General features: G+C 45.3%; 1 protein-coding gene across 1 annotated transcript in view; it reads left to right on the top strand.

Moving 5' to 3' along the window:
* Positions 1-16,148: 16,148 nt before the first annotated feature.
* The window catches only part of TBC1D9 (TBC1 domain family member 9), an 85,112-nt gene continuing 74,012 nt past the window's right edge, over positions 16,149-27,248 (top strand). Inside the window, exon 1 of the mRNA XM_081092263.1 lies at positions 16,149-16,382. Within this exon, the coding sequence (XP_080948389.1) occupies positions 16,253-16,382 (130 nt within the window). The 5' untranslated portion in view covers positions 16,149-16,252. The remainder of the gene's footprint in view (positions 16,383-27,248) is intronic.

Below are 27,248 nucleotides of genomic sequence, written 5' to 3' on the forward strand. Positions count from 1 at the left end.
GAACATTCTCCTAGGCATCAAACACTCCCTGACTCAAACATAACTCGCCAGCCTCTCTGCTAGGCAGACCACCTCCTATGCCACCTAGGACCCTAGTTTCCAGGTGGGACACCAGGACGGCCATCTGTGACGGATGACTGGACGGTAGCACCTGGCAGAGGGGCCAATGGGAAGCTGAAATCCAGCCTGTACCCAGAGAGGTGACTTTATCCAGGTCTCACAAAAGCACTGCTGGTGGTAAAAGGCCCGCAGGACCATGGCAGATAACTTTATCGGTGCAGCTCCTTCTTTCAGTCACATCTATTGGCTGCCAAGTCCTGGAAATTATACCTTCTTATTAATTCCCACATTGGGAGTCTCTGAACAGCCCTGTTCAGGTGCTCAGTCCTTCCTGTCCTAGACACAACATTCTAATTGAAGGGCATCAGAAGCACCCCTAAAGGGTAAGTCAGCAGACCTGGGATGGGCCCTGGGTTCGCAACACTAGACAGCAAATAATATACCCATTCTACAGATGAGGGATCCATTTTTACCCAAAGGACTAAAGAGATGTGCCTTGCATGACCGAGCTAGCAGGGAGTGTGGCTGAAATCCTCAAGGAAGGCGTGCCCCAGCAATGCACGGCCTGGTCCTCACAGTGAAGAGGAAGGAAGTAGAAGGGCATGAGGGATACACGGGGGCAGGACTCAGATTTTCACTTCCACATTCTGAAGGTTGGTGCAAATGAGGGGAAGCCAACAGAGCAGGCTTAAAACACAGCGGAAATGATTAGCTAGCCAAAGAGCCAGGCTGCCCTGGGCCCCGCCTCCCCACTCCGCACCTAGCTTAAAGCTGAACTTGTTAGGGGCAGAAATAGAATATTGGAGACTAGCTAGCAGTTATAAAAAATGTTAATCATGCTCTGTTAACTGTGATTTTTTCGTTCTGATTAAAGAAAGCACATTCTAGCCTGGCTGGGAGTTGTACATCCCCAGGAACTGGGAGTCAACCTTGGAATGCGGTTCCATTTAAAAAGAAAGATGAATAACCTTGCGGCCGGCCGAAACAATGGAGTCCCACCCCAGCCAGCATTGCCTGTAACACCCATTTTGCACACCCATTCTTATTCCTTTTGCTATTTCCACATGTAACCCTTTTCCAACCACCCTAAGCAGCTGGTGTGTGGGGGGGGGGGGGTGGGGGGGGGCGGGGAGTGCCAAGCAGATTTTCGCGACTGACCTGCTGCTCTCCCACATTGCTGGCAGTATTGGAATAAACACTCATACATGACTCAACCCTGTCTCTGCTGAATTGGCTCAAGTAGTGACAGGCAGGTTCAGGAGGGCAGTGTCCCGGGAAGTTCCCACCCCAAACCCCCTTCCGTCTCCTAAAAGGAAAGGGGTAGTTAGTTAGACCCAGAAGGTTTGCTCTAGGTAAGCCAAGTCACATTGGGAAAATGCACTTCGTTTCACACACCAAATCTACCTGAAGACCCCCCACGTATTATTCTGAGAACGCCCTGAGACAAACAGGATAGGCAGGAAGGCCAGAAAAGGTTGAGGGCAGGAGGAAGAAAAGGGCCCAGAGAAAGTGACATTTTATTAAGCCTTACCCAACATTGGGGTCCGTCATTCAGGAAAAAAAAAAAAAAGCAGATAATATGCTAATAACCATCCCCTGGCCAAAGTGCCCCCCCCCCCCCCCCCCGGCCCCGTGCCTCAGTGTGACCCCGGTTTGTCCTTCATCAGGAGAGTTTGGCGGTTGCACTGTTGCAGAAGACCAAAGAAATACCAAGCACACTTCCTGGAGAAAGGGGGACCCCGTTTATTAACATAGTGGACTCCGGGAACAAGTTCCAAATCACAGCGAGGTAACACCCAGAGGCTTCACTTTGTATAACCTTCTGGGGTCTTGTCTTGCAGCTATGGTTCCGCCCCCTTTCCTGGGCTTACAGGAAGGCCCCCAGGTGTTGGGGTTCCCCAGGCCACATCTGATGATCTGTCTTGGGGCCAGCGATAACGACCCCCCCCCCCCCGCCCTCCGGCAGTGCATTTTTCACAATTTTATGGCCTGACAGTCTTACAAGACCAGTTTCCTCCTCAGCACTTCCCAGATTCAGTGAAAACGAAAGATGAAATCCTGGGGGGAATGAGAACAGGTCAAGGGCATGTGGAGATGGGGAAAAGCTGAATGAAAGCAGCACTGACGGTCCAGGATAAACAAAGCTGGGCTCCAGTGAGAGTGGTAAGGGTGGGTTTGGCGCAGTAATAGCCAGTGCAATGGGGAAAGTCCACGTGAACTGAACTCCTCTTGGCTGCCTAGGGCAGGAGGCCTTTCAGAGGTGGGGTGGACCACGGAAAGGCACCGAGGGCCAGGAAGAGCAGAGCGTGGGTCCGTGTGCCCAGGCGACCGCTGTTTACTCATTGGTGCTCATGCAGAGGGCAAACACCTCTGGGGGTTTAGGACAGGAAGCCAGGACATAAATTACAGCATGGTGCCCGGGGGGGGGGGGGGGGCGAGAGTGACACTGCCAGCCTTGAATGTTTGCATCTCTGAGAAACAGCTCCCAGGTCCTTGGAAAGACAGTTCTGGGTAGTAGACGATGCATGTCTCAAAGGGCAGAGACCGGATCTGTAATTGCAAGCTACCTAGAGTCACTGCCCTGGGAGGCGGTTCAGCAGCCTTTCTGTCAATTTCCAGTTTGGGCTGGAACACACTGTAAATGCTCCTGGCAGCACTGAGCTGTCTCGCGTGGGCCCTTTGAGGGGGGCTGGAGTCATCCTGGTGATACAGGATTTGGGGGCAGGATGGTTCCCGGGCTCTTTGTCCGTCGGAGTCAAAGAATGAATCCACGGACGGAAGATGGTATAGCAAAGGTGGAAATTTATTGAAGAACAAGTACAGACTCTCACGTGGGGAGGGGGAAAGAGTCCCACAGCACAGACTCCCACGTGGGGAGGGAACCCCTCCCCCCCCTTTATAAAGGCTGCAGTTCCTGTGCCTCAATATCCCCTCTGATTGGCCACTATTCCCCTTTGATTTGGTCACTATAGTAACTTCTGAGCTCAAAGGTCAAAAACTCACATGGGACATGTGGGGCCCTCCTTCTTTGTTTTGTAAATATAGACCTTTTGCTACTCCCAGTTCCCTTATCTTATGGAAGTGTAACTGCTGCCTCTCCCTTGTCTTATGGATGTAACCTTCGTAGCTCTGTAGCCCTGTGTTTCTTCCATGGACCCCCTTAATCTTAAAATTCCCTAAACCTGCCTTTTTCACCCCGAAAAATTTCTGTTTCACTGGGGATGTGGCCTTGGGCTGTTAGAAACCATGCCAGTGTTTACTCAAGTCTCTTAGTACCTGGGGAGGGGCGCGGTTTGAAGGTTTATAGGCCAAGTTTATCTCCTTACAGCCACAATTTTATTCATTGGCTTTGTGAGGAAGACATGAAGCAGAGGAAGAGATTCATCCAAAAGCGAAAATGAGAAGCGGGAAGAAGAGGGACCAGCAAGAGGGCCCTCCGATACCTGGCTGGCTCCGTGGTGAAGGTGAATTCAGTTCTGCCTAAGCTGAGGGTCTGCGACTCCTCTTTGCAGACTTCCCAGGTCCGAGACTCCCCGGTAGTCTCAGGTAGAAAGTTACTTCCATCTTCTGTTCTATGAGAGTACAGTGTGTAGTCCAGGCACAGAGGGTGGCTCCAGGGCCCTCAACCTGAGCCAAACATGGACCCAAGGCCCTGGTGGGCCTACCTGGATGGGTGTTCAGTAGTGTAGCTCCTAGATGGCTTAGTTCCTCTGCTGCTTCTGTCTCCTCCCAGCGAAGAGAACTCAGTGACTATCAAACACGCTCCCTCCATGAGCTCCAAGATGATGGCACTGCCCAGGCCTAGGCACCTGATACCCTCGGAGTGCATCCGTGGACTGGTGCTGGCCTGAGCCAAGACTACATGAAAGGAAGGCGTGAACGACAGCCTCATTCAAAACAAACCCTGGGCTAAAAGAGCCAGGAAGAAGGAACAGGCAGCTCAGAAAGTGGGGAAGATCCCCGTGGAGCTACGGTGTTGGAGAAGGAGACACCTGACAATAGAGCCGCAGGCTGGGAAGGAAGCTTCCAAGGCGCTTAGCAGATCCTAAAGTCATCCCACGGAGCCATTAAAAGGCAAAGCAGAATATTACCCAACAAGCCCTGTGAGTAACACTACTTAGGGCTGAATAGATTTCCCCCCCCTCTGGGTACAGATTCCAGTTTTCATCCTCATACTAAACATACACAGTGTCAACTCAACTCAAGGTGACACTCCTCAGACCCCTCCCATCAGTTACAGAGGGTGAGGTGGGGAGGCAGGGCAGGAACACCAAGGTGAGAGAAGAGCCAGTTCTAGACCCCTCCCCTTATGCCCCATCCCCGGCACCCAATATAGAAACAAACTAGCCATCACCAGCAGTGTCCAGAGCCATTTAGCTTAATCTTTTGTTTATATTTTTTCTGATCTTTAGGGAACAATCTCAACCTATTTTACATAATTTTATTTTACTATATTTGTAAGATTTTTTGAGCTGATTTTTTTATGTCAGAAAACATTATTAAGGTAATCTTAAGAATTATTTATGGTTTAACTTATTGGGTAATTGTCATTCTTTAGCTTTTGCATATATTATTTGATTTTCTTTACCAGCTCATTTTAAGTCTTCATTTATCTGTGTTCACCTTGGAAAATGTCTTTAGAAAGGAACAGATACCGGTCAACACTCCAAACCTGGGGATAGAGATGTCTTCTCTATACTAGTGGGATTTAAACAGGCACTTTTGTACTCCTGAGCAGGTTCCCATGGTGATCTCAAAGAAGACCTAACTATAGTCAGATGGGAAAGCCGGAATGCTGCATTTTGAACCATCAGGGGAGCTGAGGGAGACACTCCATCCAACATCCCCAAAGGAAATTCGTGGAAACTATTGAAACGATGGGATCATTTAGTTCCCAAGATGATTCCATCTCTGTCTGGAGATTGTTCTAAGTACTTCAGGCCAAATCTCCATCCTAATAGGCTGGAGGTCAGACCTGGAGAAGGAGGTGGGCCAAGGAAAAGAGAAGTGGCAAGACCAAAGCAGAAACAGGAAGTGCGCGCCTGATGACAGCTTATTTGCATCTGGGGTTGCCGAGCCCAGGCCCTCTTCGAGTTATCGGAGCACAGAAAAGGTGGCTGGTCCTGGAGGAAGTCTATGGCATCTGTAGCTATCATAGCTGACAGCGCCTTCAAAATTAAAGAGTCTTAGAGTAGCAATTCATAAAGGAGGAGCAGTAGTGAATTTCTGTACGTTCTATTTTTAAAAAATAGATAACTGCCCTTATACTGGCTGTCTTCACTTATGAGTCTTCAGTGGTTTGATAATTAAAGGTAATTTTTTAACATCGAAGTACTAGTTTTGAAAATAAGCTAAGCACAAATCCAATTCATTACTCTATTGAGATCAATAAAGAATTCATGAATTTTTTATTGCAAGAGAGAGTTTCTTCTTTTTAGACTAGTCTTTTTGCTATGTTCACAAATCTTGAGTCAAAGAAACTTCTAAGTATCATAAAATAAAGTTCTGGAGCACAAATAAAAAGTCCCCCAAACACAGTTCTGAGTTAATGAGGTTTTTTTCTGTTGGGTGTGCTCCACGTCACAGACACACAACCCTTGCAGGATGCTGGTGGTCTTTGACTTGGGCAAGCCACAGCACTCCATAGCACCCATTCCTGCAGCCTGATGTGCTCTTCACCGACGTCACAGGGGCATGGCAACCCCCCTTCCCACTCATCCTCTCTAGAGAGAGAGAAGCACAGACCCAATGGGCTGGAGACAGACCAGAAGCATATGCACAGTTCTAAATCCCCACATACACATGCCTGAGGGTGTCCTCCAGTGACCAGCCTCATGTGACAAGGTGTCCTAAACCTAGATGCCCTCTCTAGGTTACTCAAGACCAAGCAAGTGTACTACACAGACGGGACGCCTGCCATTTCACTGACTCACAATAATAGCTGGCATTTACCAAGCTTTTCCTATGTGCCAAGCACTGTTCTACGTATGCTTTTACGTGTCTCAAAAGAGGATCAATAATTTGCTAAACTGACACAGTTAGAGGTAGTCTAGCTGAGACTGAAACACCAGCAGTATTACTCCCGAACCAGGTGCTTTTCATCTTTACATCATTCTCCCTCCCTTCTCTCTTCCTCAGTGTCTTCCAGTAATAATAATAGTACCTTAGTATAGGATGTTATGAGGATGAGAAAAAAATGAAAACCCTTAGCATGCTGCCCAGTACAGAGTCAAATCTCAGTGAGTGTTTGTTGCCAGATAACCTGCCCAAAGCCACAGGGGTAAGTGGCTGAACCAGGACACCAACCTGAGAGCCTGCTCCTGGAGTCCATTCTTAACCCCGCCAGTCCTGCCGCTGAGTCGCTGACGTCAGGTGCCGTGCCCTGTGCCCTCCCGGGAACAAAACCCGCACTCAGGAAATGTCAGTGGTATCCTATTCCCACATCTCCCTCCTCCTCTTCGCCGAGGGATGAACCAAATCACAGAAACACTGATTTAATAAGATAGTGAGCAACTTTGAAAAGAGAAGTGTGATCCAAATTCCACGTCATACTTAACTTTCTCATGCTGACACACGAGACAAAAAGTCAAGTATGTGAAACAGAAGACACAGTTTTTAAAAACATATCATGGATTTGGCATCCCCTTCCTTCCCCATTATCCTCTGGCCCCACTGTATGAAGACCAGCAGGATGGGAGGCATTCCTCCTTAGTCACGCTGTGTCATGCGCCCGGTGCCAAAGAGGATGCCTGGGTTACTCACACACTCACAGTTCTGTGCTGGGCACTTCGCTCACTGAATTGTGCAAGGACAGCGTCTGCCGTCAGCATGAGCATTCAAGCTTCAGTTGTGAAGGAAGTTGGCAATCATCTGATCTGTCTTTAGTAATCTAATGGTGCACTTCTGGGTTTTTCCTCCTTAAGAAATCTCGTGGTCTACATATTATGGGAGACAATCACCTGACTTTGTCCTCTGATTTTCTCACGAGGAGATCCGTCTGGCCATCTTGGCTTATCTAGATTGCAAAGCAAACCTTAGATATATACACAGAGAACAACTCAGCAGCTGCATCCTTCCAGGAGAAAGCTAGCTCCTCTCTAGGAGCCCATATTTGCATTTCTGGGTCTTGTTCAGAGTCTGGGCTTTGGGAGAGAACAGAGGATATGCTTTTCATGCTGAAAATGGGATCTTTGCTTTATTTTCCTCACAAAAGCCTCTACTATTTGTCTACCCCTTCCCTAGGGAAACAGCCATAAGATACTACACATGTACTTTTCACAGTGCATAGTAATTACAGGAGATGTTCCAAATTGGCTCTGCACATGCCCAAATGCTCAAAAAGTGCGATAGAACTTATTTTCCTTATAAAACGCAGCATAGTGACAATTTTAATCTACCCCCCTCAGGAACATATCAAGCTACTGCAATCTCAGTTTTGAGGAGAGAATGATAAAGAAGAGCACAGCCAATTTAGACTTAGGTGTTGGGTTGTTGGCTCTGCTCGCTCACTAAGTTTTCTCTGACACTGGGATCTCAGCAGAAAGACAAATCACCACTTATCATGTACCTTCAGGTCAAAACAGCACATTTTAAATGCTTCAGGAGAAGGATTGGCTTGGTCTGTTTACACATCTGTTAGCCAAACAAGATTGTGAATCCCAGGAGAGCGGAGGGAGGCTGTGTCTTGACTCCTGCCCGTAGTACTGGGCCTGCCTTGAAGTAAGGCTGCAATAAATGAATGAATGCGCCAGTGTTTACCCATCTTCCAGGGTAAAGAGCACGTGGCTTTGCAGCTGCTCTCTTAACCCTCACATTGTGAAGAAGCGTTTTTCTGGTTTGACTTCCAGAAAGCAAGCAACCAGGTAGGCAAGCCGGCAGGCACCTCTGCACTGAACTCCTTGAGAGTGATAATGTCGTATGTAGCAATTCCACCTGTAGTCCCAAGTCTAGTCTTCCCCAAGCTCCAGTTTAACTAGGAGAATATTCTGATCATTCCGAATTTATTAAATTTGAACTGTTCCATTAAAGAATCAGGAGGTCAGGTTTCAATTCCCTGTAAGGGCACATGCCTGGGTTGTGGGCTCCATCCCCAGTGGGGGGTGTGCAGGAGGCAGTTGATCAATGGTTCTCTCTCATCATTGCTATTTCTATCTCTCCCTCTCCCTTACTCTCTGAATTCAATAAAAATATATTTTAAGAAAATAAAGATTTTTTTTTTAAAAAAAATACCTATTGTGTACCAGACACTATGTAGCTGTTTAGGATACAAAAGTAAGAGAGAGAGAGAGAGAGAGAGAGAGAGAGAGAGAGAGAGAGAGAGAGGGAGAGACCAGAAGTGAGGAGGCACAAAAGAAGAGTATGTAGACTCTAGTCGGAATAGAGGTTCCCAGAGGTGATGACTCCGGCACTGGATGCTGATAGAGTTATCAAAGCAAATACAAGGAGAAAGGAAAAGTCAGGCTCGGGATTCAGTAGAGTGAAGAGAAAGCGTCTAGAGACAGCGTGAAGGGGGTGGACGTCGGCATCCAGAGCAGCTGTGTTGCCAGGGCACAGACTAGGATGAGGGAGTCCTCAGGGTGAGGTCCTTACAGACCAAGCTGAGACTTGATTTGGAAACCCGTGGGGAACCACTACAGGATTTCAAGTGGGGTGTGTGGCACCCTTCTGAGTTGCCACGTGACCTCTGACTCCCCCGTTGACCTCTCATTTTCCTCATCCTTCACCTCTGGGTATTTCTCATGCATGCCGGGTGTGCTTTCCATGCTTTGGAAAGCGCTGGAAGCAAAAACATGACCAGCGTAGACAATCAAGCCTTCTCCCCGAGACACTTCGTAAATTAGCACATGGGACAAGATCACTCCCAGTGCATTATGGTTCACAGGCTAGAACAGCCATGGGCAAACTACGGCCCGCGGGCCGGATCCGGCCCATTTGAAATGAATAAAACTAAAAAAAAAAAAAGACTGTACCCTTTTATGTAATGATGTTTACTTTGAATTTATATTAGTTCACACAAACACTCCATCCATGCTTTTGTTCCGGCCCTCCAGTCCAGTTTAAGAACCCATTGTGGCTCTCGAGTCAAAAAGTTTGCCCACCCCTGGGCTAGAATGATCTGATAAAACCAAGGACAAGCACATGGAAGATGCACATTCAAACTTTGTGCTTAACAATGGACTTAATCCCACTAAGACCCAAGATGGATAAGACGTTCATTCAAAACTTAACTATCATGTACAGCCATTCCCATAAAAGTACCATGGCCGGCAAAACCTATCAGAACAAATAGTTTAGGCAGAAAACTGTTAACATATCGTTTTAAAAATTAAATATCTATCTCATGAACTTAAAAAATAGTTCCATGAGACTTCAGTTTTCAAATCATGTTAGATTCATGAAAACTCTGAAGCAGCTGTGCCTGTAGGGGACCCTCTGCTGCGTGAGCCTGGGCCTGCCCCGTTTAGGAAACATTGTCTTCGCCTTGGCAGGAGCCCAGGGAAGTTTACCACGAACTTTACATAGGAACCCTGCATGTCTTTTTAAGGGGAAATTACAGTCCTTGACATTGCCCCATTTGTTTCCTTTCATCTGTGAGCAAGATGCTGGGGTAATCACTGACCTGTTTATACACAATGACGATTCTTTTCAGTGCCTAGTCTACACATCTGGAAGAAAGGGGAACATAATCGGATCTCCCTGCACCCGGACCAGCCCTTGTACGGGGTGAGAGGAGGAGGCCAGAGCTGCAGTCTGCTCTGCGGTGTAACTCCACATGGGGAGGAAGCATCAAAGAAATTTTGGATCCAGAGGCAGAATCACATTATCTCAAAATAGCACTTAGCCATGGGAATAAAGGAGGGGTCTTTGTCCACACGTGTTTATATGCACAGGCCGATATTTGCAAAGATGTTTACCAAAAAGCCAATTGTTATCTGCAAATGGTGAGATCTCTAATAATCTTGCTAACAATCTCTCGCCAGTTTGGCTCAGTGGATAGAGTGCTGGCCTGGGGATTGAAAGGTCCTGGGTTTGATTCTGGTCAAGGGCACATGCTTGGGTTATGGGATCGATCCCCAGTGAGGGGCATGCGGGAGGCAGCTGAACAGTGATTCTCATCATTGATGTTTCAATCTCTCTCTCCCTCTTCCTTCCTCTCTGAAATCAATAAAAAGACATTTAAAAATATTTTTTTAAAAAAACAATCTCTAATGGTTACCTCTAAATGGTATTTGGGGAAAATTTTATTTTCTCTCTTATACTTTTCTATCATGATCATTTTTATAATAACCATCTATTCTTTTTATAACCTGAAAAAAGGGAACTATTTTCATCTTGGGGGGAAAAAAAAGCATTATTTTGTCCGTTGAAGGCCCTATATATGTAATGGAAACTGCAGTAAAATGCAGTCACATAACTATGTTCCACCCCAAATAAAAACCAGTGCAAGACACTTTCCTACAAACATGTTAGATGAGGTTGTGGAGAAATAGGCACTGCTCCATGCGGCTCCTGGAAAGGATTGGAAGCACCTCGTTGCTGGGCATGCTCAGAGGCCCTGTGCTAAGCCTGGGATTAACACTGTCTTCTCACAGCCTTGGCCTTCTGGAACTCACAGTACATAACTTTGAAGTAGGCAAGTGTCTCCCAACCTTCCTTGTGGTTTAAGCTCTTTACCTTATCACTCTTCCCCACCCATTAACACTTGCCGTGACAGAGAGTTAAGCAGCAAACGAATCTCTGCTAATACCTTGCTTCATTTTTTTTTCCTTCTGAAGAGGTTGCTGTCTTCTTTCCTTCCTTCATTCTAGGAACTCTGATGCATTTACACAGGTCACCTGGCCACAGTATCTCCAACATGGAAAGAAATAAAGTTTTATGTTCTTCCAGAACATCTCAGGATTCAAAAGGTGGAGTGATCCATTAAATGAAGGCAAGGTAATACTATTAGTGTTGTAACGTACCCCTCGAATCACAGAAGGATGAATCAAGAAGTCGAATTAAAGAGTCACATTTATTGCAATCCGGGGCTATGAGGGGGCATTTCGGCTCTCCCAAATCTCATAGTGATAAGATGTCCGCAACACCGGGTTTATATAGGCAAAGATCACAAAGGTATTGATTACATCCCAAGGTTTGGAATGAGGAACCTGATTTGCAAAAAAGCAGTTTACAGAAGCAGAAGCAGCATGTTATCTAAATTATATTATCTAGAGCCCTCGGGTCTGGAATGAGGAACCTGGTCAGGCTTAAGCATGTGATCTAAATCACAGTTTTGGGGGTCTCTGGAACACGGAGTCAACGGGGGACACGTTAACTGGAGCCTCTGACCTCGGGGTAACGGTGCTGTCCTTCCCAGGTAAAGGAAAATGTGCTTTCTGAGACCAGAATGACCACCACCAATGGGATAGTCACATTACAATCAATAGGGTATTTAATCGAATGGGGTAATTTATATAATTCAGAAAATTAAAATAACTTTTCTATTATTTAAGCAAGCAAACAAGTACAGAAACCAAACAGCAGGGTTAAAGTTAAACTATAGTTTCTACCTGAAATGATTGCTACCGTACTTCAACAGATCACCACTATATTGAAGGGCCCTTTCCCTCCAATCACACCGTATGGAGGGATGGTCCTGTCTGCAGACCCGTGCAGCCACTTAAAATGGAAAGAACCAAACTAGGGCTTCTGTATCATCAATTAGCTCTATTACTTGCAGAGTAGACATTTTAATGACTGGCTGATCTAGTTTTTCCTGCTGGATTAGCAAGCAACTCACATGCATGGTATAGGTCACTCTATCAGATATCAAAGCTACTGCAAAGTCTTGGATCTTGGAAACAATATTACTCTTGCCTGCCCGGACAGGCCATTCTTCTCCTTCTACCTCACTGGACACTAGACATTCCAAATACCCTCCTGGAGCTACTGCCCTTCCAGGCTAGTCAGGGAAGGTCTGGGCTTTTGCTTTTTTTTTTTTTTTTTTTTTTTAGTCCATGTTAACATGTTACCTTTAGCTAGAAGGCTAGGGGAGGTGTTGCCTTCTCCCAGGGAAGCATTAGCGTTTTATTATTCTTCTGGGTGAATTCTCACTGTGGGAACTATAACTGAATTTTCTACTGGCCTGATCACACCTGGGAGTACTGGGCAATGGAATGCTTGGTAAAACTAAAATTTTGCAGCTTTTAGCCCTACTTCTGGGCCATGAAGGGAGGGCACAGCAGTGGGAGGTAAGGGGTGTGGGCAGAAATCAAGTACCCTGAACTCCATGGTATTTCCAGGGGTGGGCAAGTCCCTAGGGGGTAAAGTAGAAGACTTCCTGGGAGAAGGGTGAAGATAGAGAGGAAAATACATCACTGTGAAGGCGAAAAAGCAGAAGAGGTGGAAAAATGATACACATGAGGGTGAAAAGTGCCAAAGGCAAATTTACTACCGACACAGTATTGCTTTAGGCAGACCTGCCTATTAGGTAGAAAACCTATTGATTGCTCCAGGGTGGGGCCATCAGAACTCTATCAGCCTTGATACTTTCCCTTTGGGGTAGGGAAGAGGGAGAGATCTCAGCAAGCCACAAAGACTACGTCGTTCACCCCTATCTTATCTCGGCATCTGTTCAGTGCTTTTCCTCTTAAATGGTTTGAGATAATCCTTGGACTTAATAACAATAAGAATGAATTGAAAGCTAAAAATACTCATTTCACTGAGAAACTGGTTGGATTAGTTAAGTTCTCTGAATTATTTCTAGTTCAGGTATATTTGATTAAAAAAAAACAAACATGCCCTAACCCAGTGGTTCTCAACCTTCCTAATGCCTCGACCCTTTAATACAGTTCCTCATGTTGTGGTGACCCCCAACCATAACATTATTTTCGTTGCTACTTCATAACTGTAATTTTGCTACTGTTATGAATCGTAATGTAAATATCTGATATGCAGGATGTATTTTCATTGTTACAAATTGAACATAATTAAAGCATAGTGATTAATCACAAAAACAATATGTAATTATATATGTGTTTTCCGATGGTCTTAGGCGACCCACAGGTTGAGAACTGGTTTGGCTCAGTGGAGAGAGCGTCGGCCTGCAGACCCAAGGGTCCCAGGTTTGATTCCGGGCAAGGGCATGTACCTTGGTTTTGGGCACATCCCCAGTAGGGAGTGTGCAGGAGGCAGCTGATTGATGTTTCTCTCTCATCGATGTTTCTAACTCTCTATCCCTCTCCCTTCCTCTCTGTAAAAAACAAACAAACAAAAAATCCCCACAAAGCCACATTTTAATAAGTGAGCAGTTAGCAGTACGGACCAGCAAGCTGCCATAACCTCTTTATAGTTCCTTTTTTTAAAAAAATATTTTTATTGATTTCAGAGAGGAAGGAAGAGGAAAAGAGAGATAGAAACATCAATGATGTGAGAGAATCATTGACCAGTTGCCTCCTGTATGCCCCATATTGGGAATTAAGCCTGCAACCTGGGCATGTGCCCTGACCAAGAAGAATCAAACTGTGACCTTCTGGTTCCTAGGTTGAAGTTCAACCACTGAGCCATGCCATCTGGGCACCTCCTTATAATTTCTATGATTTTTTGCAATATCCTTCTACTACAGGTTATCACAATTTATTATTATAATGGAAGCCCTGATTTTCTGGAGAGAATGATCTCTAATTCTTTCAAGAAAGTAGAAAGCAGCTAACAATTAAAAAAAATTTTCTTTCCTCTTGGTGTCCAATCTTGTGTTCAAAGCAGGTCTTTGTAAAATTGACTTGGATCTTGATTATTAATTTTACATTTAAATATTCATGAAGACAGAGATTTTGTAGGTTTTGTTCACTTGCTCTCCCAGGGTCTCGTGTATAGCAGACATTCAACAATTACATGAAAGAATTACGTAAATAAGCAGCATTATGGCACCAATAGATAAAAATGCTAATCTAATTTCACACTTTAGGGCTAGAGTAGAAATGTCAAGCCACAACATTGAGCAGAATAATAAGGACACTCCAAAAGATAGTAGGAAGGCACTCAGTAGAGTTTATAAAACAATCAGTTACATAACATGAAAGAACATCTATGGAAGCAATTAAAAATATTAAGTTATAAATATATATATATATATATATATATATATATATATCTTATTGCTTAAAGTATTACAAAGGGTATTACATGTGTCCTCTTTTTTTCCCCCCGCCCTTGACAATCCCCTGGCCTCCCCCACCCCCCAGTGTCTTATGTCCATTGGTTATGCTTATATGCATGCATACAAGTCCTTTGGTTGATCTCTTACCCACCTCCCTCCTGCCCCCCAACCCTCCCCGGCCTTCCCGCTAAGTTATAAATATATTAATACCATTTTTACATATGTGTATTTTGCAATCATACTGTGTATTGTTTTTTATGTGACCGTGTGACTGAAGCCCTGTACGCTGAATGAAGGTACTAAATGGCATTTTTGAGTCTGTGAAATTCCCATAAATGTCTGGAGGTCTGAACTGTTTTGTAAAGAGGCAGAAGAGCTGTCAATGTGGTAACGACAAGGGAAACTTTCAATCCTTGAGAGCCCACTGGGTAGGACACCCACAGACGCAGCGGCAGCCTCATGAAAATGGCTGGGTGCGCTCACGGGGCCACTTGAAGGAGTTCAGCAATCCAACCGTGGGAGCTGCCTAAATGAAAAATGTGAATCCACCCAAGAAAGGGTCATTGAATGCTCTGCGCATTGGGAAAGGGAGAAGCCCCTAGGATTGTCCAGCTTCCACGCCAAAGCAGAGCTTGGCGAATTCTCATCACCTGGGAAGAGGCGCCCCTTTGTGCTGAGCTATCTGCGGGTCTCCTGGGTGTAAGAAGAGCTGAAGGGGTCATCAGATACTTAGGCAGATGAGCTGTGGTCGCCACAGGAGAATGGAAGTATAGGGGAGAAAGCAAAACTGTCTAGGGATCAAGCTGGCCTGGTTTGTGTGTCTCTGATTTCAATTATTTAAAAAAATTTTTTTTTAATTCACTTATTAAATGTGGATAAATCCCAGAATTCTGCCATGCCTAGCCCCCAAAGCTCCAAAAGCCTGAGATAGGAACAGCTGTGGTGTGAGTTAGTTGGTCTAAGGCTTTTGGGCTGCTTCCAACTTCGCTAATGCTCATGCCCTGCAGGTCAAGGAAAGAAGTGATGTAATGCACTTAGCTGGGCCACTTTACAATGGAATGGAGAGGAGGAGGGCTCACAGGCGGTGACAAGTTTAGCGCATGACTTGCCCCAGGGATGCAGGAAACAAAAACACCGACAGCCATTGGCTGCGTCCACTTCCGACCGGGTATCCAGCTCCCAGTCTGGAGCCTTGAAACACTAATTTCCTGGGAAGAGGGGTGGCGCTAGCCTACGGAGCGTCAACCATAAACACACACCACCCTACGGAGGCTGGCAGCGTCCTCTCGGCTGAGATGGGCGTGGGGCCGAGGGCTTACCACACGGTCCCCAGAAGGTTCCTCCAAAGCCAGCCGCAGAGGCAGGTCGCGGCGCCCAGAGCCCACGGAGGACCCGCGCGCGAGGGAACTGGGGCCACCTGGGCTCGCTCCGCGTGAGCCGCGCTGCCGTCATTCATTCGCGGCGTCCGGGGCGTCCTTCCCGCCGGGAGCTGGGCTTCGCCGCGGGTGCGAGTGATCCCGACGCGGATTGTTAGCGCGCGGGGGCCTCCAGGGCCCTGAGCTGCTCGAGACCGAGGCGGCCCGGAGTTTTGGTCGGCGCCGCGGGAGCAGCCGCGCCCCAGGCCAGCTCGGCCCACACCGCGGGGCCGAAGCAGCTCGGGTAGCCCGCAGCCTTGCGCACCGCCGAGCCGGATCCCGAGACTGAGCGACACCACTTCCTCCTCCTCCTCCTCCTCCCGCCCCTCCCGCCGCCCTGGGCCGCGGCCGGGCTGCGGGCGGCAGGCCTGGGCGTCTGCGGCCGCGGGCTCGCGGGAGGCGGCGGCGCGCGGGGAGGATGCTGCTCACGGTGCCCGCGTCCTCGCCGTCCTCCCCGGCCGCCCGCGGGGGCTTTGTTGTGGCCGGGGCGCCGCGGGCCGCCGGCTGCTGAAGTCGCTTTCCGCCTGGGCGCGGACGGACGGGCGGGCGAGCGTGTCCGGGAGTGCGCGCCCCTGCGCGCCGGTGTGTGCAGCAGCCGCCCCGCCGCCCCATTGTGCGTGCGCCCGCGGCGCCCGGGAACATGTGGGTGAACCCCGAGGAGGTGCTGCTGGCCAACGCGCTGTGGATCACCGAGAGGGCCAACCCCTACTTCATCCTGCAGCGGAGGAAGGGGCATGCGGGGGATGGAGGCGGCGGCGGCGGGCTGGCGGGTAAGTCTCCGCGGCGGGTCCCTGCGGGGGGCGGGGGGGGGGGTGGGGGCGGGCGAGCGCTGCGGCGCCGGCCTTGGCCCTGGGCTGCGGCACCCGAAACACCGCCCGGTGCCCTGGGGCTGAGCCACCCGTCCCACTCTGATGGTGGATAGGCCTCGGGAGTCGTGATTTTCAAACTGTTGAAAGAGATGCTTCTTTTCTGACTCTGTCAGGCTGTGGGCGCTTCGTGTACTGGACGCCCCGTAAGTGGGTGATGATGATGGGAATGGAGACGAGCTAGTCTGGAGTGGGGGTAGTATCAGCTCTTACGAACTGAATGCGGTACTGCATCCCCCCCCCCCTTTAAAAAAGCAGTCGCTTTACATGGGGGCACGAGAGGTGGAGGACGATTCATTTTTACTTTATGCCCTTTCGTGGTAATGGCAGGATCAGGTATAAAATGCTCTATTGTTTGCAGGGCAGCAATCAGGAGGCGCTGGTGCGGTCATTTCCTACAGTAGTTATGACCGAAGGGAATGAATAACGAAAAAGGATTTTTTTTGTTGTTGCACCGAATTAGACATAGAAAAACAAGTTATGTGGTTGTAAAAGGAATTAGCAGTCTGACTGCACTGTAACTATTTTAACTCACTCACTTCTCCCCGCACCCTCTCACAAGGTATTAATATTATAACTATTACAAAAACCATGTCATACCACTCAGGATTATAAAATCAGACCCATATCCCACGTGGCGCCATTTCAGAAAGGTCTTCCTTTATCAGCTAACAAGCTTGCTTGGCGACAGGTTTTAAGTAATCTTAGATTGCATACTAGAGAAAGTGGACCTTTGCTCTCCATGTTGGTTAGAATGAACAGAATTGAATAATTTTTACAATGATAAAGTCACCAGAAGGAACAGGCAAGGTTCAACCAGGAGACACTGCAGTTGTCGTGTGCAAATCAGGAATTTGTCTTTGAGACCAGGCAGTTTGCAATACTAACAGCTGTGGCAGGTACCACCTTGAGGTGTGGGGCCCCCAGGTGTGCTTCACGGCCAGTGGATACAGGCAGTGCCACAGGGGAATTGGAAAGTTGCCCTTCTCAGAGCTGTGTGTTCCCTACCCCTCAAGGGCTCTCATCTTTTTCAGTCCTTCCCTTAGTAAGCAGCCAGCTGGAGTCAAGCCCTAGACCAGCAGTTCTCAACCTGTGGGTCGCGACCCCTTTGGGGGTCGAACGACCCTTTCACAGGGGTCGCCTAAGACCATCGGAAAACACATACATAATTACATATTGTTTTTGTGATTAATCACTATGCTTTAATTATGTTCAATTTGTAACAATGAAATTGGGGGTCACCACAACATGAGGAACCGTATTAAAGGGTCGCAGCATTAGAAAGGTTGAGAACCACTGCCCTAGACCAAGGGATGTGATTTGGGAAGTTTCTTCCTTTCTGAGCTTGATTTTTTTTTATATATGTATAAGATGGTTTAATAACCTCTCAGCAGTCAATGTGAGGATTTTGGGAGATAAGTGATGTCAAATACAGGAACTATAAAGAGCCATTCATAGTTGACATCCCATCATTTTCCTCCCCTTGCTGAAGATCTCATGTAGGTGTTAGGAGGCAACTCCTCTAAGCAATTCACACCCGAGTGTGAGCAATTCAAGAGTTCTGCAGTTACAGAGACATGGCATTTTTAAAAGGGCGCTGTGAAAACAAATAGTATCTCTCTGATGTTTAGGTAACTTAAAAAGTTAAGTCAAATATTCAGGCTTTTTTTGTAAAAGGTAGTTTTTAATCAGCAACTTTAAATTGTGTCTATATACCTTCTTTCTTCCCCCCTCCTTCCCTACCTGGACATGCGCATTTTGAAAGCCCTGCCAGTAAACACAGTACAGATGCTCCTCGACTTACCATGGGTTACACCCTGAGAAAACCATCATAGGTTGAACATATCCTACCTTGAAAATGCATTTAATACACTTAGCCTACTGAACATTGTAGTTAGCCAACATTAAACGTGCACAAGCACTTACCATTAACCTGTAGTTGAGTAAAATCATCTAACACAAAGCCTTTTTATATTAAAGTGTTGAATATCTCATGTAATATTTTATGCATATCACTTTCTGAGCATTGTATAGTCAAAAAATCATAAGTTGAACCATCTTAAGTCAGCGATCCTCTGTACGCTTTCTCCCTCACTCCCTTCCTCTATTCTTTCTCCTCTTTCTTCTCCCTCTCTCTCCTTGCACAAATGACTATTAGTGGCAGATGGGACTACCAGAGGGAGGACTGGGGTAGAAGACAGGGAGGGGCCACCTTCTCTCTGTATAGATGCAGATGTTGATTTTGATAGAGAGATGCAGCTATAGATAGATGGTTAATTAGTTAATTGGGACTTTGTAACTTAGAAGTGTTGGTTCCAGTACAGTAGTCACCCCTTCTTTGCAGTTTTTCCCCCCACGGTTTTAGTTACCCTTTGCCAATCGCAGTAAAAAATATTAAATGGACAATTCCAGAAATAACCAGTTCATAAGTTTTAAATTGTGCACCATTCTGAGTAGGGTGATGAAATCTTGAGTTATCCTGCTTGGGGTGTGAATTATCCCTTTGTCCAGCAAACCCACGCTGTATGTGCTACCCATTCGAAAGGCACTTAGTAGCTGTCGTAGTTATCAGATCTCCTGTCCCTGTCTCCTGTCCGCTATCACAATGTTTTGATAGCGTCCAAGTGGCCCTTATTTTACTTAATGGCCCTGAAGACATTCGTGTAACTTTTATCACAGTCTATTGTTGTAATTGTTCTATTTTTTTAATTGTTCTGTTTTTATTAGCTATGGTTGTTAATCTACTGTGCCTAATATATAGATTTAACTTTATCAGAGGTATGTGTGTATAGGAAAAACCAGATACAGGGTTCAGTACTATCCATAATTTTAGGTATTCCCTGGGGTGGAGGGGGGGTTCTTGAACTATTCCCCATGGATAAGGGGGAGCCGCTATAGTTAAACGAGAGAGCCGTGAAGAAGTCATTAACCCTTTTCCCCATTTCTTTGTGTGTTTTTGTTGTTGTTGTTGCTTTCCTATTAGATGTGTGTTCTAGAAAGCTCAAAGGATAGGCTAGTTTTTGTTTTTTTAAGGTGCTTGGAAATTGTCAAATGGCTTCTGGTTTGCTTCAGAGGGCATCTCATAGTTTTGATTTCCACATCCCTAGGGAGCTAGGTTTCCTATTCGGTGGGATCCATTAGGGTTCTAACTCTCCATGGGAGATCTGGATTAGAAATTTTCATTGGGATGAATCAACTCTTCTACCTTCCGTTTGGTCCAAGTTGCACAAAGCTTGGTGAATAACTATCCAGTTCATGAGATGAGGTCTGTGAAATGCACCTCTAACCTTTCAGCTCAGGTATTCTAAGACTTGCTGGGCAGGTATTTGCTGGAGGAAGGTCAAGTAGAACATTGAGGACTTGAGCTCTGTTTACACTCTAAACAAAAAAAAGTGAACCCTGTTTATTAGTTATTTTTTAGATTGTGTTTAATACTTCTTAATAAGGAAAATTATTTACATTTCAGTAGTACAAATGAATTTTTAGAATCTTCTTAGCCTAGGAACCAAGGTAGTCTAATAAAAATAAGTAGGACTTAAGAAATTTACATTTGGACTCCTTAATTTATTTACTCTTTTTTACTCCATTGGCATTTAATATTATTTATGTATCTATTACTATAATGAATAATGTAAAATACATTATTTCTAAAAGCATCTTCATAATAAATTTTTAAATCCCTAGGGTCTAAAGCTAAATTTCAAAAAGTCATTGTTAGTATGACCATATTATTATTTATTTTTTTAAAATATATTTTATTGATTTTTTACAGAGAGGAAGGGAGAGGGATAGAGAGTTAGAAACATCGATGAGAGAGAAACATAGATCAGCTGCCTCCTGCACACTCCCTACTGGGGATGTGCCAGCAACCAAGGTACGTGCCCTTGACCGGAATCGAACCTGGGACCCTTGAGTCCTCAGGCTGACGCTCTATCCACTGAGCCAAACCGGTTAGGGCTAACAATATTATTTTATTAATGCTTGGTTATATCTTTTTCATTAACTTTACAATTAGCATAGACAGCATATGCAGGCAAAGGAGCTAACATTTGCTGAAATCTGTCTGTGATTTAGGCACGTGCGGAGAACTTTCCAACATCAGTAACTTGATTTTTATAACAACCGTAGGTTAGACACCTCTGCTATAAATGAGGAAACTGAGTGCTGGAGACGTTGAGTCTTAACTTGAGACCATGCTGGTGTTAACAGGCAGAGCTTGGATTTGTACTTAATTTTGTCTGACTATAGAAAGAGAAGGATAAAAAACAAGATAAAAATAAGAGAGGAAGATGAAATTGGCATGCATCCTTTGGGGAGCTAAAGGAAATTGACCCCAGTCTTAGAAATGTAGTCTTGAGTGTGGAAATGAAGAGAACAAGCCCAGTGGCTAAGTGGTTGAGTGTCTACCTATGAACCAGGAGGTGAAAGTTCGATTCCTGGTTGGGGCACATGCCCGGTGGTGGGCATGCAAGAGATAGCCAATCAGTGATTCTCTCTTATCATTGATGTTTCTATCTCTCCCTCTCCCTTTTTCTCTGAAGTCAATATAAATATAAATATATATATATTTAAAAAAAGGAAATGAAGGGAACAAGCAGAGCAAGGCTGCACCTTCTCCCATGTTGTGATGTCATTGTTGTGATGTCTCGGTCCAGTGCTTTATGGGTTCAGTAACATGCCTCTATACCAGCGAGGAAGTCTGGAAACTAACTCTAGATTTTTCTTAAAAAGATTCCCAAACTTTCCCCATTTGCAGGCTTCTAGTTAAACTGTCTTTGGGACCAAATATGGAGCTATTCCAAGTTATATAATTAAGAGGCACTGAACCTTTGGATTTAGGACCAGACAAGGGAAAGGCTTGTTTGTATGGGCTTCCCACAAAGAAAACAAGTATCCATGTTTATAGTGAGGGAGGTCAATCTCAAAAAGTTACCGCTACCTGCCACAACCTTTTGCAGCAAGGATTCAGAATCTGGAGAAGGGGCCACGCGCAAATAGATATACTAGATAAGAAATATGAATTTAGAAGGCATGGGGGAAAGCCAGGCAGAGGCCTTACCCCCTAGTGGAGTGGCTCCCCATCTCCGGACCCATGGCTTTTTATTTACTGGAATACACGTTTGCCCTTTAGCAAAGCAAACAAGCATATCAAAGGTAAAGTTTGGTAAACTGTAAAAGATTATCAGGTTAGGAGATTGCCTTCAGCCACCATTGCTATTAGCCCTTGCTAAAGCCCCAAGGTCCATCAGCCTTCTGAAAGACCTCTCGCATTTATTATGCAAACTACTTGTTGGTCTTTGCCTCCAGCAGCTACCAAAGGAGGAAAATGCAAATTTGACCTACAATCTTGATTGTTATTTAATGTAATTTGTGTCAAATGTCATAAGGATTTTCTTTAGTATCTGCTTTTTTTTCTCTTTGTGGATATAAAAATATTATTGTGCTTTTCCTGGGATCATTATTGCAATAGTTTGGCTCCCCAAAACTTTTTTTTCTTTTAAAGATATTAAATGGGTGAGAATATCAGGAGGTCCTTGGATGACATGAAATCACATACAGTGGGGCATTGACTTACGAGTTTAAATCTTTCCGAGGCTGAGCTCCTTAAGGCGCTGGTTAACTCAAATTACTCTGTCAACTCAATGCAAAAAATCGGCTGAGAGACAGCTGGTATCTCAAAAAACTCGTTAGTCGGGACACTTGTAAGTCAAGGCCCCACTGTACAAGATTTATGGAATTAATTAGGAATGTAAATTTTTTGGAGCTGAGGCTCCACCACTTTCATCGGTTCCTTAACGTAGATTGTGAATCAAACTCGGAATTTTCCACCAAAGTGATTTTTAGGAATTTCTGGGTGCTTGCAACAGGATTACTATAAATTGTAAGACGTCTTGTACCATTTCCAGGTAATTTGATTATTCTTCCAACTAGTTAAAAATGTTTGCGCTATAGTATTTAAACAATAGGAATATATAACTGTCTTTTAATAAAATTATAAAGTGTTAGTGCTTCTTTTCTACTGTTATCCTGGTACCCAGATGTGGGCCCTTTAACTACAGTTCCTGTAAGATCCTAGAGGTGTGAGTCCATGCACACAGCGCATGTATGCTACGAGGTACATACGTGAGTGCATATGTGTGAGTTGGGAGGATGCAGCTAGTGAGGGAGCAGAGGGCATGGAGTGAACCAGCGAAGGGTATAGCCTCAGTCTCAGGCCTGATGTTGTCCTGGCTGCTCCCTTCTGGGCAGATGGCCCTCTCAGGGAGCCCTGGGGACCCCCATGCTCTTTAAAGTAGAGCACCCAGCTCTGACAGGCAATGGAGAGAAAATTGGGGTCTGAGTATTACAGAACAGTGAGTTGGCATTTCCTTTTTGCACTCTAACATTCAGCTCTCAGCCTGGTCTCTGTGCAGTTCTGATTGGATGGCTTTGACTGATCAGTGTAGCCCAGGGGTGGGCAAACTTTTTGACTGGAGGGCCACAATGGGTTCTTAAACTGGAAGGAGGGCCGGAACAAAAGCATGGATGGAGTGTTTGTGTGAACTAATATAAATTCAAAGTAAACATCATTACATAAAAGGGTATAGTCCTTTTTTTTGTTTGTTTTATTCATTTCAAATGGGCCGGATCTGGCCCGCGGGCCGTAGTTTGCCCACGGCTGGTGTAGACCATGCACTGTGTTTTACCTGAGCTCCTCCCAGGACGCTAATCCTCAGGATAAGAACCGCAAACCCCCTTTCTTCCTGTTCTCTATTTCTCAGTTGGATCACTTCTGATCTCTTAAATATGGCCCTGCCTGAGTGTAACCTGTGATCTTTAGAAAGAGGGTGCCATATGCCCTTGGACTAACCATTTATTTGCTGTCACCTGTTTATCTGAGCTCACTGCCCCTGTCCCCTCCACCCCCCCCCCCCCCTCATAAAAGCTAGTTTTCCCCTCTTCTGAAAACCTCCATCCTGATGGCAAATCCCATGGAGTCTTCATAAAGGCATCATGCAGTTTTTGTTTTTTTTTAAAGATTCGTAAATTTATGGGCTGTTTTTTTTTTTTTTCCAGGGCTCTGTTCACCATGGCTATATAATGAGGGTGTGTTTGACCAAGCAAGCTCTCCATGACTTTTTCACAACTTAAATAACTTAAGTTGTACCCTTGATAGAAATATCTATGAGGATATAATAACTTCAGCTAGCAGAGGACAGACACATCTTCCTCTTTTTCGTGTGTGTGGCCATTTCAGTGTGTCACAGGGACTGCCTATAATGGGATGGTATAGTTGTATTAAACTCTAGCATGTGTACTTTTAAAGGCCACTTACAGATTTCTGTTGTGCTTATAACCCACTTTTTTAAGGTTTAGATGAGCACAAAGATTTTATGAAGTCCTAAATAACTTATTCCCCCCTTGCTGTAACTCATCAGCGGTTCTCAACCTGTGGGTCGCGACCCCTTTGGCGGTCGAACGACCCTTTCACAGGGGTCGCCTAAGACCATCCTGCATATCAGATATTTACATTACGATTCATAACAGTAGCAACATTACAGTTATGAAGTAGCAACGAAAATAATTTTATGGTTGGGTCACAACATGAGGAACTGTATTGAAAGGGCCAGAAGGTTGAGAACCACTGAGCTAGGTCTTTGTCTTAAAGGATCCATAATGCTTACACAGAATAGGAGAGCATTTTCAAAAAGCTTAGTAAATGGGGATAATCATTTTTGAAAGGGCCTTGGAAATGTCCTTCCAATAAAGTGTAAATGTCAAAGAGAATATCTGTGTGTTTTAAGATTGTTTATGGCAAGTATATTTATCTTTCATTGTAACTTGTATTGGCTGTGAAGGAGTTTAAACCTTTTTGGTGGTTGCTAGCAAAAGGACTTTCTGGAATGGAAGGAGACCCAGCAATATCCTCTCCTAAATGTGTGACCATGGTGCTTAACTTCTTTGAGGGTATTTTTCATCTGAAAATGGGGATGGTTCCCCCTCCCCATATCACATGTTTTCTGTGGGGGTCCAATGACATACTGGAAGTCCTTTGACAGCCAAAGGCATGTCAGGTTTAATATGTTATGAGGATGCTGTGTTTCCAAACGAAGTCCTCTCTTAACAAAGTATCATCCATCTACTGCAGCGGCAGTATCAGAAATCTTCTGAGCAGCCCTCAGTCCGGTGCTTTGCGAGGACTAGGTCAAAATAGTGTGTACATAAAACGGCCTCGCCCACAAGGAGCTGATAGTCATTAGAAAGAAGGAAAGGAAGGACGAAGTGGTGGGGGAAGGAAGAAGGAAGAAAAGGGAAAAGAAGAGGAGAGAAGGGAAAAGAAAGGAAAGATGTTTGGTTTAGTAACTGGGATGGTACATTGTCAGGCTACTTCTTTTTATTTTTTTAATATATTTTATTGATTTTTTTTTTACAGAGAGGAAGGGAGAGGCGTAGTGAGTTAGAAACATCCCTCAGCTGCCTCCTGCACACTCCCTACTGGGGATGTGCCCGCAACCAAGGTACATGCCCTTGACCGGAGTTGAACCTGGGACCCTTCAGTCCGCAGGCCGATGCTCTATCCACTGAGCTAAACTGGTTAGGGCAGGCTACTTGTTTCTTAAATCCAGGTGAAACTATTCTTATTTCTTTGTAAGTAGAATAATGCATTAGTTTAATATCACACACACAGTTAAACAGTCCTATGTACCGTGAGACTTTATACACCTTTAGATTCTGTGTACTTTGTTTCTGGCACAAAGTAGGAAGCGGAGAGAAAGCCTGCTTAACTGTTCTGGGATGGGGGTGGGGGAAGCGGGGAGGGCAGCAGCTTTTGTCCAGGTTGCCTAAGTACAATCCGGAAGCACCTGGATTTATAGAATTGAGTGTGTAAATGCATGTTATAAGCATTTAAATGTTGTTTAGTGTAAAGTTGCAGGGTGGTTTGCTGGAATTAACAGGGAGAATGAAGATCCAGGCATTAAGAAGTATCAAGTATCAAACTTAGTCCCCCCCAAACCCTGAAGGATCTAGAAAAACAGCTCTCAGGAAGAGAAATGTCTCTGGAATGACTCTTGTTTTCCTGGGCAAGTCTGGTCCTGATACCAACTAAATAAAGGAGGGATTAGTACTTGGATATTTAATAACTCCTGGCATTTTAAACCCAAGTAATTATTTTTAAAAATTTATCTTTATTGTGGAAAGTATTACAGATATGTCTCCCTTTTTCCCCCATTAACCCTCTCTACCATGGACCTGTTCTCCTCTCACCCTCCCAGGCCTTCACCACACCATTGTCTGTGTCCATGGGTTATGCATATATACATGAAGTTCTTTGGCTAATCTGTCCCCACCCACCCACCTCCACCTTTCCTCTGAGATTCATCAGTCTGTTCCATGCTTCCAGGTCTCTTGATCTGTTTTTAAAAATATATATTTTTATTGATTTCAGAGAGGGAGAGAGAGATAGAAACATCAATGATGAGAGAGAATCATTGATTAGCAAACCTCCTGCACGCCCCCTGCTGGGTATTGAGCCCGAAACCGGGGCTTGTGCCCCAACCGGGAATTGAACTGTGACCTCCTGGTTCATAGGTCTACGCTCAACCACTTAGCTACACTGGCCAGGCTGGATCTATTTTGTTCATGAGTTTATTTTGTTCGTTAGATTACACATATGAGTGTGATCATGTGATACTTGTCTTCTCTGACTGGCTTATTTCACTTAGCATAATACTCTCCAGATCCCTCCATGCTGTGTCAAAAGGTAAGAGATCCTTCTTTTTTACTGTTGCCTAGTATTCCATGGTGTAAATGTACCACAGCTTTTTTACCCACTCATCTACTGATGGGCACTTGAGCTGTTTCCAGATCTTTGCCATTATAAATTATGCTGCTATGAACATAGGGGCGCATACATTCTTTCTGATTGGTGGTTCATTTTTTGCCTGTTCTATGAAAGTGGAGTCTTCACCTCCCTAAGTGCCTCCATTGGGTTCTTTGCTGTTGTGATGGACAAGTTGAACTTAGGGAATGTAGTTGAATGCAATTCCATTTTCACATCACAGAATCTCCTAGCATTAGTTGAGTTCATTAAAACTATGGGGATTTGTTCAAATTATGCATATCTCGAACATCTTAAAAGAAACAAAATAACTGATGTACACCTTGACCGTCATGACTTTTATGAGAGCTTCACATTCTCAGACCCAATGAGGTGTTTTCAGCGTATTGGCCTATGAAACCTGAAAAGGGGGCATGGGGGGGAGGGAGAGAAACCAGAAACCAGAAGCTGCTTGAACTTGAGAAAATTGTTTCCTTTCCCCTTATATTGGAGAGAGGCCAACATTCCTGACTGTTATTGAACATGGTATCAAAAGAATGTGCCTGAAGTCTGTAGTCAGTGACCTTTACAATCACTGTATACTTTTGATGGGAAAGTATTTACCACAATACTTTCTTTAACTTAAGTGCAGTAAAATCTACTTGTTTTTAGCTTTAGCCTTGGCAACAGGCAAAATAGCACAATGACGTCCTGTACTGCCCTTGCAAATATTTTAAAAATAAATACACATGAGAATCCCCATATATATACTAGAGTCCTGATGCATGAAATTCATTCACTAGAGGGAACGGGGGGGGGGGGGGGCGGGGGTTGTCCCTCAGCCCAGCCTGTGCCCTCTCGCAGTCCGGGAGCCCTTGGGGGATGTCCGACTGACGGCTTAGGAGGGGAGCGGGCCTAAGCGGCAGTCGGACATCCCTAGCACTGCCACAGAGGTAGGAGAGGCTCCACCA

The sequence above is a fragment of the Myotis nattereri genome (genome assembly GCF_964212035.1).
Source record: "Myotis nattereri genome assembly, chromosome: 5".
Lineage (NCBI taxonomy): Eukaryota > Metazoa > Chordata > Mammalia > Chiroptera > Vespertilionidae > Myotis > Myotis nattereri.